The following is a 17,501-nucleotide window of genomic DNA, read 5'->3' as shown; positions in this document are numbered from 1 at the left end:
CGCTTACTTGCCTGTCTTGAATATGGAAATAACCTTTTTATATTTCCATACCCTTGAATATAAAAATGACTCATTGAAATCGGTTGAGAAACATAAATAGTGATTTTTATCTGGGAAAACGCAGCTCCCCTATTTCCTTGTATTTATTCACACGTGTTTACTGGCGAGTCTTCCCTCTCCAATATGGTGATGACATTGACGTATGAACCAAAGGCCAATGAGGCATCTACATCCGTACAGTATGTCTATGGCTGTAGCCACTGAGGAATGGAGACATGATGTAACGTCAGAGGAGTAGAGATGAGGGAGAGAAGAGAGGTTGGGAAAGGAGCAGATGAAGAGAGGAGGAGAGGAGAGACATAGACCGTGCCCACAAGTTGGGGGGAAACATTGGTGTCTCACTATAATGCAAAATAGCTTCATTTTGGTGGAGATAGAGCTGTTGGTCAGAGGACATTATCTGGTCTCTCCCTCAGAAGATGACTGCTAATGAACACTTATTATAGCTCCTGATTGGCTGCCGAGTGTTCCTTAGAGACAGGATGCTCTTTTACATCGACAATGAGGCCTGAATGCAGCGGAGAGTGACTGGACAGTGTACAAGCCATTCATCCATGCTAATGCCAGCCAAGAAGTGGCCACACACACACACACACACACACACACAAACACACACGTTAATCTCAACAGCATGTGTGTGTGTGTGTGTGGGGGGGGTTGTGGATAGTTTGTGGACCACAGTATTCTTTGTGAGAGCTCCACAAAGCCCTAAGTTAGCTGTGTATGACATGTTGCAATATAAAAGCCAATATGATCGACAAATGTTTAATTCAAATTTAAAATATAATATATTTTAATATATAATATATATTTTAATATATAATATATATTTTAATATATAATATATTTTTCTATTTTCCCACAGACTTTGCAAAGCCTCTAAAGTCTCTAAATGTAAGCATTCTACATACATACAAACAAACAAACACTCCTTATATTCCGTGCACACACACGCACGCACGCACACACACACACACACACACACACACACACACACACACACACACACACACACACACATAATACATTAGGTTGGCTAGAGACTGATGGGGCTATGTAATGCCAGAACTACAATTCCCAGAATGCCCTCCTTCGACAAACATATTTAACCGGATGTTGATGATGGATGTGTACGGTCCGTGTACACAGAAGAGAACTGACAGGTCAGCACTGAATGTGTTTTCGTGGATAGATCTATCTCTGAAATACAAGGAGGGCGGACTCGTCATATAAATGGATGATTTGATCTAGTATTACCGTAAGTTCAGTCCAGCTTGGATTCGTTTCTACGATTTTGTTGTGACAAAGTTGGTCACTAGCTGAGCTAGCTCGAGCAGAAGGAAGTCAAGCTCAGATAGATAGCAAACGTTAGCTAACTGGTTATATAGCTAGCTAGCTATACTTAGCTAGCTAGATTGCAAGCTGTTGTGATGATCAGCCTCTAGAAAGCGTTAGTACAAGGTTTTGTTTTTTCAACGACCAGATTGTAGCACCGGTTTGTGTTGCAATGACATGTTGTCAGGCCCATACAACAGAGAACCAAGTTAGCTAACAGCTGCCTAAAGGAAGACACTGGTGTTCTGGTATTTGCTTTTTGCGTAGCTACCTAGCTACTAAATGAACGTGAAGCACTTGAGTATAGGGCATATGGCACATCAAAATGCACGTGGCTGAATGTGATGTATGACCTGGCTTAGCTACCTACCTGCCATTGTCAGGTTGTTGATGAATGGTGGACGTGTGATCTTTGTTGTTGCAGCCATGTTTGTCCTGACACTGTGACCTGCAGGACCTCTATGTTCTCTAACATACCTAGTCCCTGGTTCTGTCTGTCATACCCCCTGACCCCGCAGCTGCTGCCCAACTTCCCAAGACTCACCCTAACCACACACAGACACCTGTAGTCCTCGAGACTCCGCCTTCCCTGAGAGACTCACCCTAACCACTGGGGCCTGGGCAATGGTGTGTCTGTAATATATAATCTTCTGCTGTCCTCCTAGCCTCGACAGCCAGGCGACTAGGGTCCCCTCAGAGACTGGGGCTGCAGTCTGTCGCTGTCTGTTACTATTGTCTGTATCTGTCTGTAACTGACCTGAGCAGTGAGCAATGACATCAGGGCTGGTCCTCATCTGCAGGGGTTTCTCCGGACAGACCAGGGTAAAAGAAAGAGAGCTCGGTCTCAGCTCAGGACTGTGGTGTCTATCCGCATATGATATGTCACCTCCAGGGTGTATTTGGTATCCAGTAGGTAAAAGAATGGGTAAAGAGAGTATTCTGAATTGTTTGTTTGTTTATTTTATTTAAAAGAAGGGACAATGCACATTAATCAACATATCAGTTTCCACATCAATGTACCAGAGTTAGCTAGTAGACCTAAGCTAATTTTCATCTGCAGTCCCCCGGCAGGTCAACATAATTACTACAAAACAACACAGTAAAGAATTTAACCACCATCAGAAGATGTTTCAGACTCTGAAACAACCCAGGCCTCTGGTCGAGCTGTTCTCAATCTGATGTGTGTGTGTGTGTGTGTGTGTGTGTGTGTGTGTGTGTGTGTGTATATATATATATATATATAATGTGTATGTGTGTGTGTGTGTGTATGTGTGTGCGTGTGCGTGCGTGTGTGTGTGTATATGTATGTATGTGTGTGTGTGTGTGTCTAACCCACAGGTGATGCACGCAGCTGGGAGTGTAGCCTGTGCTTCCTAGAACGGGACGCTCTGAGCCAGCCTGCCCTGGGGCTGCTCCCCTCGGGCCTGCCCTGTTGCCCCTTCTCCTTTCACCTGCCTCCACCCAGCTACGCCCAACTACCCCTCCTCCCCCCAGCCCCCCCCCCAAATCCCCCTCTCCTCCAAACGCTCCCCTCCACCTACTCTTCCTCCCCTTCCTGTCCCGCCCCTCCTCCCCCGGTGTCTCTATGCTCACCCTGCTCAGCATGTTCTACTATATCTGTCTGCGCCGCCGGTCCAGGAGTGGCACGCGCGGAGAGGCGCTGACCAGCCGGCGGGCGGTGGAGTCCGGCCAGCGGGCGGTGCTGCCCGTCAGCATGGAGCTGGAGCAGTACGCCAAGGAGGTGGTGGACTTCAGCTCGCACTACGGCAGCGAGAACAGCATGTCCTACACCATGTGGAACCTGGCGGGCGCCCCCAACGTCTACCCCAGCTCCGGCGACTTCACCCAGACCGCCGTGTTCCGCGCCTACGGCACCTGGTGGGAGCAGTGCGCCAGTGCGCCGCTGCCGTTCAGACGCACGCCGAGGGGCTTCCACAGCCAGGACTACCTGGAACTGGCCTTCGAGGAGCCTGTCTACCCCACAGCCGTGGAGGTCCTGGAGACCTACCACCCCGGGGCCATCGTCCAGATCCTCGCCTGCTCCCTCAACCCCCTCTCTCAAAACCAGCCCTCTGACGTCAGGTAGGTAGATAGGAGGGGTGCAATTTTTTGGGTTAATTCTTCTCATCTTCATTAATCAGCTATTAATCGTTAACCGATAAGCCTAAAATAAACTATTAAACGCAAGGGTGTGACTCAATGAAAATACAAATCTCAATGTGAAAAAAATGCCCACAAAAGGAGAAAAGTTCAAAATATGAAAGATTAATCATATATAGATAATACTTTTATACTGTGAAAACTCAATCTTTGGAGAAACTGTACATTATATATCAAATAGCTCAAATTGCCAGCTTGCTAACAGGTGAGGTTTCATTACTCTCTGACAAGCGATCAGGAATCGACAGCCTAAAGTTGCCATTACAGCACATAGGCGAGGCTACTCAACAAGACGCGATTTATTATAGAACATTATATTGACCGTTGTGGGAATACAATTACTGTACTAAGTAGACTGCATTTAATTCAAAACCATGTAAATACAGGGCTAAACGCTCTAATCCAAGAGCCACAGCACATTTTATTTAGGAGAGATCTATGCTCATGGGTCAGAGAGTAGGGCTGGGTATCGAGTCGAATTTCAAGAATCGATTCGATTCCGATTCACAAGGTTCAGAATCGATTATCACGATTCGATTTGATTCGATTTGATTCAATTTGATTCGATTCGATTCAATATCGATTCGGTTAGTGTTACTAAAACCTGTTTTTTTTTAGGTGTAACCTTAATTACATGACTGCCAAGTTATGCAACACATCAATACTAGGGCTGGGTATCGATACTGATTTCCAAAAATGAATGAATGAATCATTGAATGAATTAATGAACTATTCATACCTTCATTTATTCATTCATTCATTAAATAAAAGATCGATTTTGGGATTCATGAATCGATTCTGAATCATTCGATTTTTTAAACCCAGCCCTATCAGTGAGTCTTGTAGGCCTATGCAGTTCGTTGGTGGTCAGACCGTGGCTGGGAACAGGCTAACTGTTTTGGCTGTTCCAGCCCGCCGGTCAGAGGCCTGCTGTTTTCGGCCGACTGACGTATTGATGTGAAACGGGCTTTAGTTGGTGGTGCTAGTAGTGGTAGTGTTGTAGGCATGCTGTATGACAGGCTGTAGTAGTAGTGTTGTAGTAGTAGCTGTATGACAGGCTGTAGTAGTAGTGTTGTAGTAGTAGCTGTATGACAGGCTGTAGTAGTAGTGTTGTAGTAGTAGCTGTATGACAGGCTGATGTTTGTCTGTCTCCCCCCAGGTGGGAGGTGCTCTGGTCGGGGGAGCCCACCAAGGTCCTGAGCCCCCAGGCTCGCCAGTTCTCCCCCAGCATCCGGCAGCTCAGCTTCCCCACCAACCTGCTCCGCCTGGAGGTCAACTCCTCCCTCCTCGACTACTACACGGAGCTGGACGCCGTCATCTTGCACGGCGCCCGGGAGAGGCCCATCCTGTCGCTCTACAAGATGCCCCTCATCGACATCGCCGACCTGAGCGACAGCGAGGAGGAGCTGGCGGAGACGGGCGCGCTCGGCAGACAGGCGGGAGACGGCAAGCAAAACGCCGGCAACGGATACTTTGATAGGCTGCCCTACGAGGTGTGTGTGTGCAGAGATGCGGGCGCAGACACACCCGCACGCGAATACACTCAATATTAGACTTGTAAACACACACGCGCGCACATTCACACGCAGACACAAGCACACACACTAGCTGGGGCCCGTCGAGATATTTGATCTCGAACTGATGAAGCCAGTAATTTTGGTACGGCGGAGGCCTGTCAGTGTGGTACTGTGAGAGGAGCTGAGGACAGCTGCAGCAGACTGGGCTCCTCCTCATCTCTCTGCTCCAAACCACTGTCACTCTCCTCTCTTCTCATCACAACCACAGAACACTATACTGCTATTATCCGCCAGCAGATACTGCTGCATTGTTTATTCATTGTGCACGCACGCACAGACCCCTGCACACACACGTACACAAACGCACGCAACACTCACCTGCTCTCTTTCTCCTTCAGTAAGGGAGGTATGTGAACACGACGCACAAACAAGCAGACTCACTGCGACTCTGATCAACACCTGGTGTTCTGGATGACTAGTGAACTATGTTATACTGTATGAGTAATGTTACCCTAATTATGTTACTCCTCTCCCTCCCCCTGCCCCTCTCCTCTCCCTTCTCCTCCTTTCCATTCTCCTCTCCTCTCCCCCCCCCCCCTCCCCCTCTCCTCTCCCTTCTTCTCCTCTCCTCTCCCTCCCCCCCCCGCTCTCCTCTCCCTACTCCTCCTCTCCCTTCTTCTCCTCTCCCTTCCCCTCTCCTTTCCCTTCCCCTCCCCCTTTCCTCGCCCTTCTCCTGCTCTCCTCTCCTTTTCCGTCCCTACACAGCTGATCCAGTTGATCGTAAGCCACCTGAGTCTCCCTGACCTGTGTCGGCTGGCCCAGAGCTGTAAGCTGCTCCACCAGCACTGCTCCGACCCTCTGCAGTACATCCAGCTGAGCCTGCAGCCCTACTGGGCCCGCCTGTCCGACGCCTCCCTGGGTCACCTCCAGTCCCGCTGCACCCTGCTGCAGAGGCTCAACCTGTCCTGGACCGGCAACCGTGGAGCCCTCACCCTCACTGGCTTCAGCAGGTAGGGCCTCACCCTAGCCCTAACCCCAACACCCACCCTCACCCTAGCCCTAACCCCAACACCCACCCTCACCCTAATTTATGCTTCTTGAAAAGTGTCGCTCGACAAAAAAAAAGTGTCGCTCGACATGTTGCATTTATGCTTCAGGTGACACTTCGCGTCGTCTCTATGGAAACAATAAGCCGCGCGCTTGTCATTCTGTTGCGCGTTTGTTGTCATTCTGAGAGAAGCGGCTTTCTGAGGGAAAGAGTTTATTCTGAGGAAAAGAGGTTGTTCAGAGAGCGGTTTTCATTGTGGTTTGTTTTCATTCTGATCGGGAAAGATTCCCTTCCACAAATTCCACAGTACTTGGGCATATGTGAAGGGGCAGGGAGGGATTGTATAGATGGGGATATCTCCTCACAAGCTCGGAGAGACGTTCCTCTACTCCTTGACAGCCAAACGTCAAATGACAGCCAAAACTAAAACAAGGCTGCGGAACAAGCATATCCATGGCAACACATGAGCTTTCTATCTAGCTATCCAATCACACTTGAGCGACAATATGTGACGGAGTCAGCGACATTAGAAAAATCTGTTGGTGCGCGACAGCCCTCGGCGACACCTTTTTTCACCAAAAAGTGTCACCCATAACATCAAGTGTCGAGCGACTGTTTTAAAAGTGTCGCTCGACGAAGCATAAATTGGGCCTAACCCTCCTCACCCCCACCCTAACCCTCACCCTAACCCTCATCGGCTTCAGCAGGCTCTTCACCCAACCAAAGTTTTTATAGCCCACACAACACAACCTCTAATATCCTCCTCTTCTCCTCTCTTCTTCCTCTCCTCTCTAGTTTCCTGAAGGCCTGTGGCACAGGCCTGGTGTGTCTGGAGCTGTCGTGTTGCCACTTCCTGTCAGAGGCGTGTCTAGAGGTGGTCGCCCAGTGTTGCCCCGCCCTACAGGAGCTCAACCTGGCGTCCTGTGACAGGCTCCACCCCCAGGCCTTCACGCACATCTCCAAGCTCCCACGGCTGCGACGGCTGGTGCTCTACCGCACCAAGATAGAGGTAGGTCTGCACCCAGGCACGGGGGGTCTATAGGTCTTAACCCACAGATAGAGGTAGGTCTGCACCCAGGCACGGGGAGTCTATAGGTCTTAACCCACAGATAGAGGTAGGTCTGCACCCAGGCACGGGGAGTCTATAGGTCTTAACCCACAGATGGAGGTAGGTCTGCACCCAGGCACGGGGAGTCTATAGGTCTTAACCCACAGATAGAGGTAGGTCTGCACCCAGGCACGGGGAGTCTATAGGTCTTAACCCACAGATAGAGGTAGGTCTGCACCCAGGCACGGGGGGTCTATAGGTCTTAACCCACAGATAGAGGTAGGTCTGCACCCAGGCACGGGGGGTCTATAGGTCTTAACCCACAGATAGAGGTAGGTCTGCACCCAGGCACGGGGAGTCTATAGGTCTTAACCCACAGATAGAGGTAGGTCTGCACCCAGGCACGGGGGGTCTATAGGTCTTAACCCACAGATAGAGGTAGGTCTGCACCCAGGCATGGGGGGTCTATAGGTCTTAACCCACAGATAGAGGTAGGTCTGCACCCAGGCACGGGGAGTCTATAGGTCTTAACCCACAGATGAAGGGGGGGGTGTAGTTCTGAACTCAGAGACGGGGTCTTCGGGGACATAGCTGTTCAGGATCAGGCCTGCAGAAAACCACAGAGCTGCTGACTGTCTCCTCATGCTTCAGTGTGTCTGCTGGCAGACAGCGCACTGGTGTTTGTCTGTGGTGGGAGGTGTGTGTGTAAGGCTGGGAGGTGTGTGTGTGTGTGTGGGAGGTGTGTGTGGGTGTCAGGCTAGGAGGTGTCATGTGTCCATGGTTGTTTACTGCGTCAGACAGAGCAGCTAGTGTCTGCAGCTTCTCTACACGTCCTGCTGTCATGAACCAGTCACTGGGATAATTACATAGCTCTCTCACTGTCAGGCTGCCAGCGAGAGACCCTCGGTACTCTCACACACACATAATACACAGATACATATATAGACACACACACACACTTCCCAACATCACACACATGCGCACACAAAGCCCTTGCTCTTCATGTACATACAGTAGAACCTCAGAAATCCAAAACCATCGGGAATGAGGGTCGTTCGGATCTCTGAAATGAAAAAAAGTCTGAATATGACATCAAAATACATCAATTTTACAAAATTGAATATTTATTTTGTTTACACTCGATTGAATAAATCAATAAATACCCTTTATAATTTGACGGCTACTTCTGGCTTGAGATCCCAGCTGTATCTCCGCCTCTCCAGCTCTGACAGAGCACAGCGTTCCCAGTGGTTTGGAGGGATATAGAATAACATGAGCAGACCAGACCTGACAGAGTGGGTTCTACACACACACACACACACACACACGTCTCATTTTACTGTGTGTTTGCAAACATGAATATATGTGATATTTTAAGCTCTTTGATAAAAACCCGACCTGCTCACTCTCTATTTCTGTCTGTCTGTCTGTCTGTCTGTCTGTCTGTCTGTCTGTCTGTCTGTCTGTCTGTCTGTCTGTCTGTCTGTCTGTCTGCATGTCTGTCTGTCTGTCTGTCTGTCTGTTGTTCCTGTGTTTTTTTGTTGTAGCAAACAGCCTTGCTGAGCATCCTGACATTCTGCATAGAGCTGAGACACCTCAACCTGGGGAGCTGTGTGATGGTGAAAACACACACACACACACACTCTCATACTCAAGCACATACATACTCTCTCTCTCTCACTCACACGCACACACACGTGTTACTCTCTCACACGCGCACACACACACACACACACACACACACACACACACACACACACACACACACCAACACATATACATACTCTCCTCTCTGTCTCTCTCCCCCCCCCCTCCTGTCCTGTCCAGGTGGAGGACTATGATGTGGTGGCCAGTATGCTGAGCGCCCGCTGCCGCCAGCTGCGCTCCCTGGACCTCTGGCGCTGCCGCAGCCTGACGGAGCGTGGCCTGGCCGAGCTGGTGAGCGGCTGCCGGCTGCTGGAGGAGCTGGACCTGGGCTGGGTCTCCACGCTGCAGAGCTCCTCCTCCTCCTTCCTGCTGCTGGCGCGCCGCCTGCCCCGCCTCCGCAAGCTCTTCCTCACCGCCAACCGCACCGTGTGCGACGCCGACGTGGAGGAGCTGGCGGCATGCTGCCCCGCCCTGCAGCACCTCGACATCCTGGGTGAGGCGCAGAGAACACCAACACGCACAACGGAGGGCCGCTGCTAACTCGGCGGCCGACGTCCGGCTATCCGCCGCGTTCGGCGATGGAGCTCCTCGTTTGACGACTGGTGGTGGTGTTGTTTTTTTTTTGTGCTTGTTTGGTTTGACAGGTACGCGGATGGTGAGCCCCGCCTCCCTGAAGAAGCTATTGGCCGCTTGTCCCAAGCTCCTCCTCCTGGACGTGTCCTTCTGCTCCCAGATCGACGCGCGGGTCGTCCAGGAACTCTCCGCCCTCTTCCCCCGTGTGGCCATCAAGAAGAGCTTCACCATGTGACACCGCCACAGAGCCCCGCCCCCTCGCCGATGGTAGTGATGCAGAAACGCCAGGGAAGATGGGGAGGGGGGTGGAGAGGGGGGTAGGAGAGAATTAACCCCCCAACTCACGCACTGCCCTTGGAGAAGACACTGAGGTCAAGAGAGGACTGAGGACTCGGAGGTCTGTGATCTCTAACTGCCCCAGTATGACCTCCCCCTCCTGTCCTCCCCTCAGCCCTGAAGGTCAACTGGTTCTGCAGACCACACTGGATCTGGCAGAAGATGATGGACATTTGGGTGCGTTTGATGGAGGTGTGGGTGCTTTTGATGGAGGTTTTAGTGCGACCAATGACTACTTGGTGAACTGAACCCCCGTGATCCCCAGGCCCTGGAGTGTGCTGTGTTACCCTGAGCCCCCCCCCTCCTGTAGTCATGTACACAGTCTGAACATCAGACCTTAGTCTCAGGGGCTTTCTTTTTAGTATGTTGTTTTATTGTTCTAATTTATTTTATTTTAGTTAATTTAGTTTTTGTCCAGGATCCAGCAGAATGGCCTTCTTTACATACACTGAGACGCAGTCTGACCCCTCCGACACACACACACACACACACATTCACACAACCATAGGCTCTACTGTCTTCATTACTCTCACCAGAAGACAAAAAAACAAGGTTTGGATATTTCATGTTAAATATTGTAGAAACTGTATGATTGTACAATTGTGTGGATATACTTAATTATTTATTGACTGATTTTGTAATATGAATCAACCTTTACGATGTGGTGCAAGTGCTTGAAAAGCATTTCCTTTACGCAGATCTTGAAGTTTCTTTTGAGCACATGCAAGCTAGTATGTTAGTATTTTTGTGCCTTATGCTTCTGGCTGTGTGTGTGTTTGCGTGCGTGCACGTGTATGTGTGTTTGTGTGTGTGCTTGTGTACACATGCACGTGTGTGGTTGTAGCTCAGTGCTTTGCTTCTCCTGCCCTCCACCAAAGTAACACAAGCCAAGTCCTCAGGAGACTGACCAATGAAAACACTGGTCAGCCATGTTGACCCATATGCAAAAAAATAATTAAAAAAAATAAATTTAAAAAGGAATATATGTGCCTTATATGTAGCCTATCTAAAGGATATATTGTGGTGTACATTATACATATAACCGTAATACTAGGAGAGGAGAAGAGAGGTTGGGAGGACAGTAGTGTAGAGGTGGAGGGGCGAGTTGGACAAGAGGTGAGGAGAGGTTGGGAGGAGGAGGGGAGAGGAGAAGTTGGGGGGGGGGGGGGAGCAGAGGTGTCTAATGCTTCTAGAACTAGAGGCCGTCAGTAATTTTAGCTGGGGGAGAAGAATTAACCGTAACCCTCCGTTTACATCCTATTAATACCACAGGGAGGAGTGACAGTAGCTTGTCTTCTTAACGGCCTTTTAATGAATTGTTTATGCCTGGTTTAATGGCGGGTGCTGGGGCTCAGTAATGGGCCCTAATGACGCTGCTGAAGGATACAATTTAGACTGCCTCCCAGATGATTACCCCACCTACTCTTCCTCCATCATCTGCACCACCACCTCCACTAAACGATGGTTAGGCCTACTCCTCCTCGCCCCCCACCCCGACCCCCTCCATCTCGGCTTTTTTGTCAGTATGACTGTATTTTGTAAGTAACACTTGAGTGAAGCAGTAGCCTACCACCACACACACACTTTATCTGAGCAACTACTGCATTAAAACATTGAGAGACGCGGAATAATTTAAAGGCCGATCATGTATGTGAAGTGGCAGTCAGGGGGAGTGTGAAATGGCCTGGCTTTAGGAAGGAGCAGCGTTTCACTAACAGGGCGAGCAATTAGCCTGAATAATTACTCGCTGAAGGGGAGACACGATTCGCCCCGCTGAGCTGCGAAGTTCACGCAAAGTTGTAATTAAACAATAACTCGTTTACAAATGAATGCACGCAAACAATTATGTACATAAGTGCGCCGAGTGTAATTATATTTGATGCGTCTGATGGAGATTGAAGAACAACAAATCGGTGGAATTATCTGAGCTCGTAAGTCCTGATAGGCCTGTAGCCTATGCTGACCGAGAGCGAGACGTTATTGCCTACCAATGAATTAAATGCATAGGCCTAGGCATATTGTATGCTACTGCTGTGTTGTGCTTTGAAATGTGATTTCTAACCCGGATACAGCTATCTGCTCGCTTCAACTGAACTTATCCAAAAGCCACATCTCTCCTCGTGTAGGCTTATTTCTGACACAAATTTTAACTCTTTTGATTAGGACAAACTTTATCACTATAGTTCTGATTTGGATCCGTCGGTAAAAGTTACCTCTGACTGCTCAGTCTATCATTGAGGTCTATGATGCTGCCCTTCGTGCGCGGGTCATCCAGGGCGCGCTCTGCTCTGCCCACACGCCATTTTAGTTAGGCGACAACTTTTTTTTCAAGGGCGCCTTATCAAATCGAATAGCTTAGCCTATCATCAGGTGAGAGTTAGTGGTGACACCGCCAGATGGCGCTAAAAGACCGGCATAATCAGCACCAAAGCGGCGCACTCTAGCCTCGTGAGAAATTTCAAGTCAACTAAATAACGCCAGGTGTAATTAATGTGACGCAGTATTAATTGCATCTGCACGTGAGAAAATGAAGTGCACGCGACCGTGCTTTTCTGATTATAAGGCGTTGCGGTTCACAGCGCGTGGACTGGAGCATCGGAGGGAGCACGCACTCCGTGCCAAATGAGAAAGTGCAGGTCAAACTGACATCAGTCCCTGAACATCTTGCTGGGTAAATTTGATCCACTGACTTACAACATATTGACTTGCTATGTGAGGATATTATCGGCAAACAAACTTCTTAAGAAAGAGCTACCCTATAGGCCGCCTTAGGCTACTAATGATGATGTTGACGATTATCATCATCATAATCGTGGTAAACATATCATATTAGCATTACCATAATAATATTAATATAATTGGCCTATAATAACAATGTAATTCACAATATATAATAGCAATGTTTTTTTTAATTTAGAAAAGTTGTGAATGGTGCAAGTTGTGTTTTGTAGCTAAAATGAGATAGTTCCCATGCAGATGTGCTAGGCCTACGGTACAACAACGCACCTCTGCAGAGAGAGGAGGCATCATTACGAGGGAAGGACAGCATACTCGATGGCCTCAGCTGATGGTGTGAGTGACACAGCTGGCAATAGAGCATCACATGTAGGATAAACATGTTAGGTGACGTAAAAAAGGAAATTAAGATTTTTCGCTAGACTTGGCAGGCATTAGGCCTGTTATAACCTATTTTAGCCTACCACACATACCAACGGAGTGTTGGATATGTATGTAGGCTAGCCTACTGTAGATTAAACATTTGCTCGCTGACATATCTTGCATAGGCTAGTTGGAAATATAAAGATATCTATCAATGTAGGTTATGTGGAGTGATTTCTACTTAGTGACAACACACCAAGAAAAATGTAGGCTACTAGATAAGACATAGCCTAGCCTTGTAGGCCTACTTGATAACGATTAGGCTACTATGCCTGGGCTCTATCATGCGTGGGAGTAGGCTAGGCTGTTGCTGCTCATAGTAGGCTAAGTTATATTTTGCTGCCCGCAGTAGTAGACTATGCTGGTGCCCATGGGCGAAGAGAGGCGTCTGCCTCTTCCATCCCTGCGTGGTGGGGCGGGTGGTCTGGCACGGTGTAGTCGGGGTGATTGGATGATGGACGTTGGCCTACATTGGGTCCGCCAGTTATGATGCTTGTTTAGTCCCTGCGGTCGCAGTGGTGTCCAGATGAGGGCACTTGAACCGTATCCGGATGGATTTATTGACCATAGAGGAGACGCTGACACGCTGTTAGACCGCGCTGCCCCTGCAGTCCGGTGAGCGCGCGAGGCAGAGGTCACCGACTGACAACAGACAGACAGCTGCTCTGTGACACACGGATGTTGAATTGTTACAACACTCAAACAGCGATGGCTTCTGTGATCCATGCTGTTGATAGGCTACAACCTGGACTGGTATATAGCCTACACCCAATTATCAGTTTCATCTTTCTTAAAGCGCTCAGAATAAAAAAAAAAATCCATAGAATCTCGACGTTGAAAAAAGCCTTTTAATAATAACCCCGTTATTTAAAAATGTGCAAGTCTTTGTTCATAATACCACGTGATGAAATACCTAAACATATTTCTATCACCATCTCTGCCAGTAGTGTCTGAGCCCGTGGTCCATCCAGATTAAGGAATGTGACAAAAGCAAAACAAACAACATAAAATCAATAAGATCAAATAAAAATCCCACATTTTGATTTTCAATGCATTGTAGGATTGATAATTAATTAAAGCTACAGATTCTCAGAGCCATTACTGTTTTTTTGTTTTCTTTAGAAGAAAGACTGAGCAAGCTGCTTCCACAACAGAAGGTCACGTGTCCCTGGATATTATTTTGCATAAACAAAGCAAAGCTACAGAGAACAAGCCAAACGGTTTTCAAAAAAGATGTAGGCTATATACACTAAACAGTGAAGGTAACGGCTGACAATCATATTAAATAAAAAATACTGTCTCCTCTTTCTATCCCCGACGCCTTCTCCATGCCATCCATATATATCGCCTACTTTGTCTCATCTAAATCATCATAGAATAAATTACATCTCGATTACAAAAAAAACACCTAATCAAATCCGTGGTGAAGCAGTTCAAAACCAAAAAAATGTTTGAAAAATGGCCATGGCCAAAATAACAAGCAAACCAAAACTGATCACATTAATAATAATAATAATAGCCTAATAATAATAACAACAATAATAATAATAACAATAATAATGTGGGGGTTTATTTGTTTATAGGCTACATGTTAATAAACAATGTGTGAATATAGATGTCCTTTTGTGAAGGAAATTGAAAGCATATAACCTATATCTTTAGATATTGCAGCGAATATATATCGCCTCTTTGCCAATCTGGGTTGATTCATTGTTAAAGTGGCCAATCATTTAAAACATAATTACCAAATGAATCTTAAGCTGTTCTTAAAGCATATAGGTTTGAAATATAATGTCATAAGGGACATTATTGCTGTAACACCGAATACAAATAGCCTACTCTTTGTAGGTCTAAAGCACGTTCTTGAATTCACACCAGTGAAAGGTCAAAAAATAGATGGAACGAAATGTGTCTCCAAAAGCTTACACAAAAAACAAGTAGGCTATAATTCCAACGATGTTAAAATAGAAACGTAGGCTAAGAAATATAATAGCCTAATATAGTGCCAAACCATTTTGAATAAAAAAATAAACAGCCTAGGTAGCTACTGCAGCCATGCTCTGTTTAAGAACATAAAAAATAAAAAGTGCCCCAGTGAGAACAACCAATTTGTCTGTCACGTTATACAATATATACAACTTAGTGGTGTATCTCGTTTGAGAAAAGTGCCAGGTTTCCAGCCACGTAGCCCTTCGGTGACCTGCCTGCTAGCTGCGTGGCGCAAGGCTCACTGTTGGCAGCCTTTTGTGTTTAGAACCGCACGTGCTCCTATCTTTGCATGTGGGAGGTTGATGGTGCTCTAGTGTGGGTCCAGAATATCGAAAACTTCACCACCAAAATGGAGATAATTTAAGTCAAGCTGCTGCATTAAATAATAATAACTGGGTACTATTTGGAATTATTGTGGCGAATAATAACGGATATCAACAATAATAGGCTAATAATAATAACAACAAGAACATATAGCCTACAGCACTCAACAACAATGTTGAATACATACTTAGATGATGAATGGCAGGGCTGTGTCTGTGACAAAGCTGGTGTTACGGGTCCAGTAGGCTACAGCACTCAGGGCCGTCGCTCTCTCTCTCCGCAGGACAGGACGCACACGGCCAGCACACAACTAGCCTATGTGATGGTGATCACGCATCCGCCTATGTATTGAATACATTAGAAAAGTCGAGAATGTAAACCGTCAAGTTAAGAAGCTAGTTTTGAACCAGAATTCCCTTTATGTCAAGTATTTTTCACAATAGGGCTACACCTAAAAACTGCGTCGCATCACAGTGCTAGGCATATCCTCGAAGAACAAAACCCACTACGTTCTCGTGCGTAGCTCTTGAGGAAAACGTTATATCCCTCCATCGCTATTCAGTTTTGAACGATGTTCAAAATCTGATCGTGTGTAAGAACTCACTGTCACCTATAAAACACCCTCTATGGATTTATATAATGTTCGGGATAAATAAAAACAACCGTTCATTGGACCGGTGTTTGGACACCGTGATGTGGCGGTGTGTCCCCGTACACATCCTCGGTTCCCGGGAGTGGTCCACCGGGAGGAGTCATTCGTTTCTCCTTCTGTCTCCGGTTGCAGAACCAGACCCTCACCACCTCCTTCTCCAGCTGCAGGCTGTCCGCCAGGGACGTGATCTCCGAGGCTGCGGGCTTTGGGCACTTTAAGAAATGGCTCTCCAAAGCTCCTTTCACGCTTACCTCGATGGACGTCCGCTTTTTCCTTTTCCTGCCCATGGCAGCTATTTTGTCCAAGCTGGTGGGGCTGCCCGAGGTGGAGTCCGCTTCCTCCAGCCACTTGTTCAACAGGGGCTTCAGCTTGCACATGTTCTTGAAGCTGAGCTGCAGGGCCTCGAACCTGCAGATTGTGGTCTGGGAGAACACGTTTCCATAGAGCGTTCCCAGGGCGAGCCCCACGTCCGCCTGAGTAAAGCCCAGCTTGATCCTGCGCTGTTTGAACTGCTTGGCGAACTGCTCCAGGTCGTCCGAGGTCGGCGTGTCCTCGTCCGAATGGTCGTGGTGGCCCTGGGGTTGCTGCTGGTGCTGGGACGGTGGGTGGCCGCCGTGGTCACTGAGATGCGGGCTGTGGTGCTCTTCGTGTGCGTCTCTCAGGCTGTGGTGGTGCATTCCCGGTCCACTGCCGGGAATCAAGCCGTTCACGCCGAATCCCGGTTGAGAATAAATCAGATTCTGTCCGTTGGAAGTTGCCATGCTCGGTATGTGAGCCGCGGTGGTCGTCCTCCAGGCTCGGGCGTCGTGGTGGTTCCCGTGCGGCGCGTGCACCAGGTGTGACGGCCGCTGCTGGTGCTGTTGCAAGCTGGGGGAGTTGTGCATGTCGTCTCTCGTGCCCTGCACCGCGGGCTTGATGTCCTGCTCGCCGAGGGGACTGCTCGACCACGGGGCACCCTCTCCGTGAGACAGCGCCGTTATCCACTGGTGCGCGTGGCTGAGCGGGTGGCTGTTGCTCTGCAGTGAGTAGTCGCTCTGCAACAGGGTCTGCGTGTCCCTGTACGCCGTGGCTTGCTGCATACTCCCGGGCTCCGAGTGCACGATTGAGGCGCTGGAGGTGAGGACGCTGTAGTGGTTAGACGCTGTAGTGGCCATGTCTCCAGGAGCAGGACTGATCACTCTTATTAAAGGAACCTCGCATTTGACAGTTTACTCCTCTGCCACAGGCGTCTCGCGGGCTCTGTGCCAAGTGCACGCAGCGACACGCACCTGGACTCCGCCTGGCCCCGCTGCTCATTGGCTAGACGAAGGCTGATGGACGTGGTTGCTAAGGGCAACAGCTTGTTCATTGGATGCCGGGGAGTCTCGACAAACACTATCACCCCTCGTGGAGAGAGCAGCGAGTTCTGCGGCACCTCTGGACGCGCGAGACGGAGTGCGGCATGGGAAACAGCGCGCGGATCTGAGATTCTCAATGGAACTATGTAAGGCATAGTGCTCCTTTTCTTAGGCCTAGCCTACTATTACAACCCATGTTATAAATGTCAGTATTAGAAATTTAAATTCGTAATGAATGTAATATATTTATTTTACATAAACCAATCTAAATAATTTGAGTAGCCTATTTATTGTAGGCTAAGTAGCTTACATTCAT

The 17,501-nt window shown here is 48.3% G+C and overlaps 2 protein-coding genes across 3 annotated transcripts; one reads left to right on the top strand and one right to left on the bottom strand.

Annotated features, from left to right (window-relative positions):
• Positions 1-2,930: 2,930 nt before the first annotated feature.
• Positions 2,931-10,531, top strand: fbxl4 (F-box and leucine-rich repeat protein 4). Of its 2 annotated transcripts, none has more exons than XM_084444181.1 (7): positions 2,931-3,477; positions 4,715-5,048; positions 5,838-6,082; positions 6,916-7,129; positions 8,716-8,781; positions 8,933-9,308; positions 9,460-10,531. In XM_084444181.1, exons 1-7 carry the CDS (start codon positions 2,981-2,983, stop codon positions 9,621-9,623), a joined length of 1,896 nt encoding a protein of 631 aa, XP_084300307.1. In that variant the 5' UTR covers positions 2,931-2,980; the 3' UTR covers positions 9,624-10,531. The 2 variants fall into 2 exon arrangements, with proteins under 2 accessions (XP_084300307.1, XP_084300308.1); XM_084444182.1 differs by having other exon boundaries at positions 8,716-8,787; positions 8,996-9,308.
• A 5,331-nt stretch (positions 10,532-15,862) lies between these two features.
• pou3f2b (POU class 3 homeobox 2b) lies at positions 15,863-17,121 on the bottom strand (the record flags this gene model as incomplete). Its single annotated transcript, XM_084445159.1, has 1 exon — positions 15,863-17,121. The coding sequence occupies exon 1, from the start codon at positions 17,000-17,002 to the stop codon at positions 15,863-15,865; it is 1,140 nt and encodes a 379-aa protein (XP_084301285.1). The 5' UTR covers positions 17,003-17,121.
• Between the last annotated feature and the right edge of the window lie 380 nt (positions 17,122-17,501).

This window comes from Borostomias antarcticus (assembly GCF_949987555.1).
Source record: "Borostomias antarcticus genome assembly, chromosome: 10".
Classification (NCBI taxonomy): domain Eukaryota; kingdom Metazoa; phylum Chordata; class Actinopteri; order Stomiiformes; family Stomiidae; genus Borostomias; species Borostomias antarcticus.
This window is presented reverse-complemented; position numbering and strand designations above follow the sequence as displayed.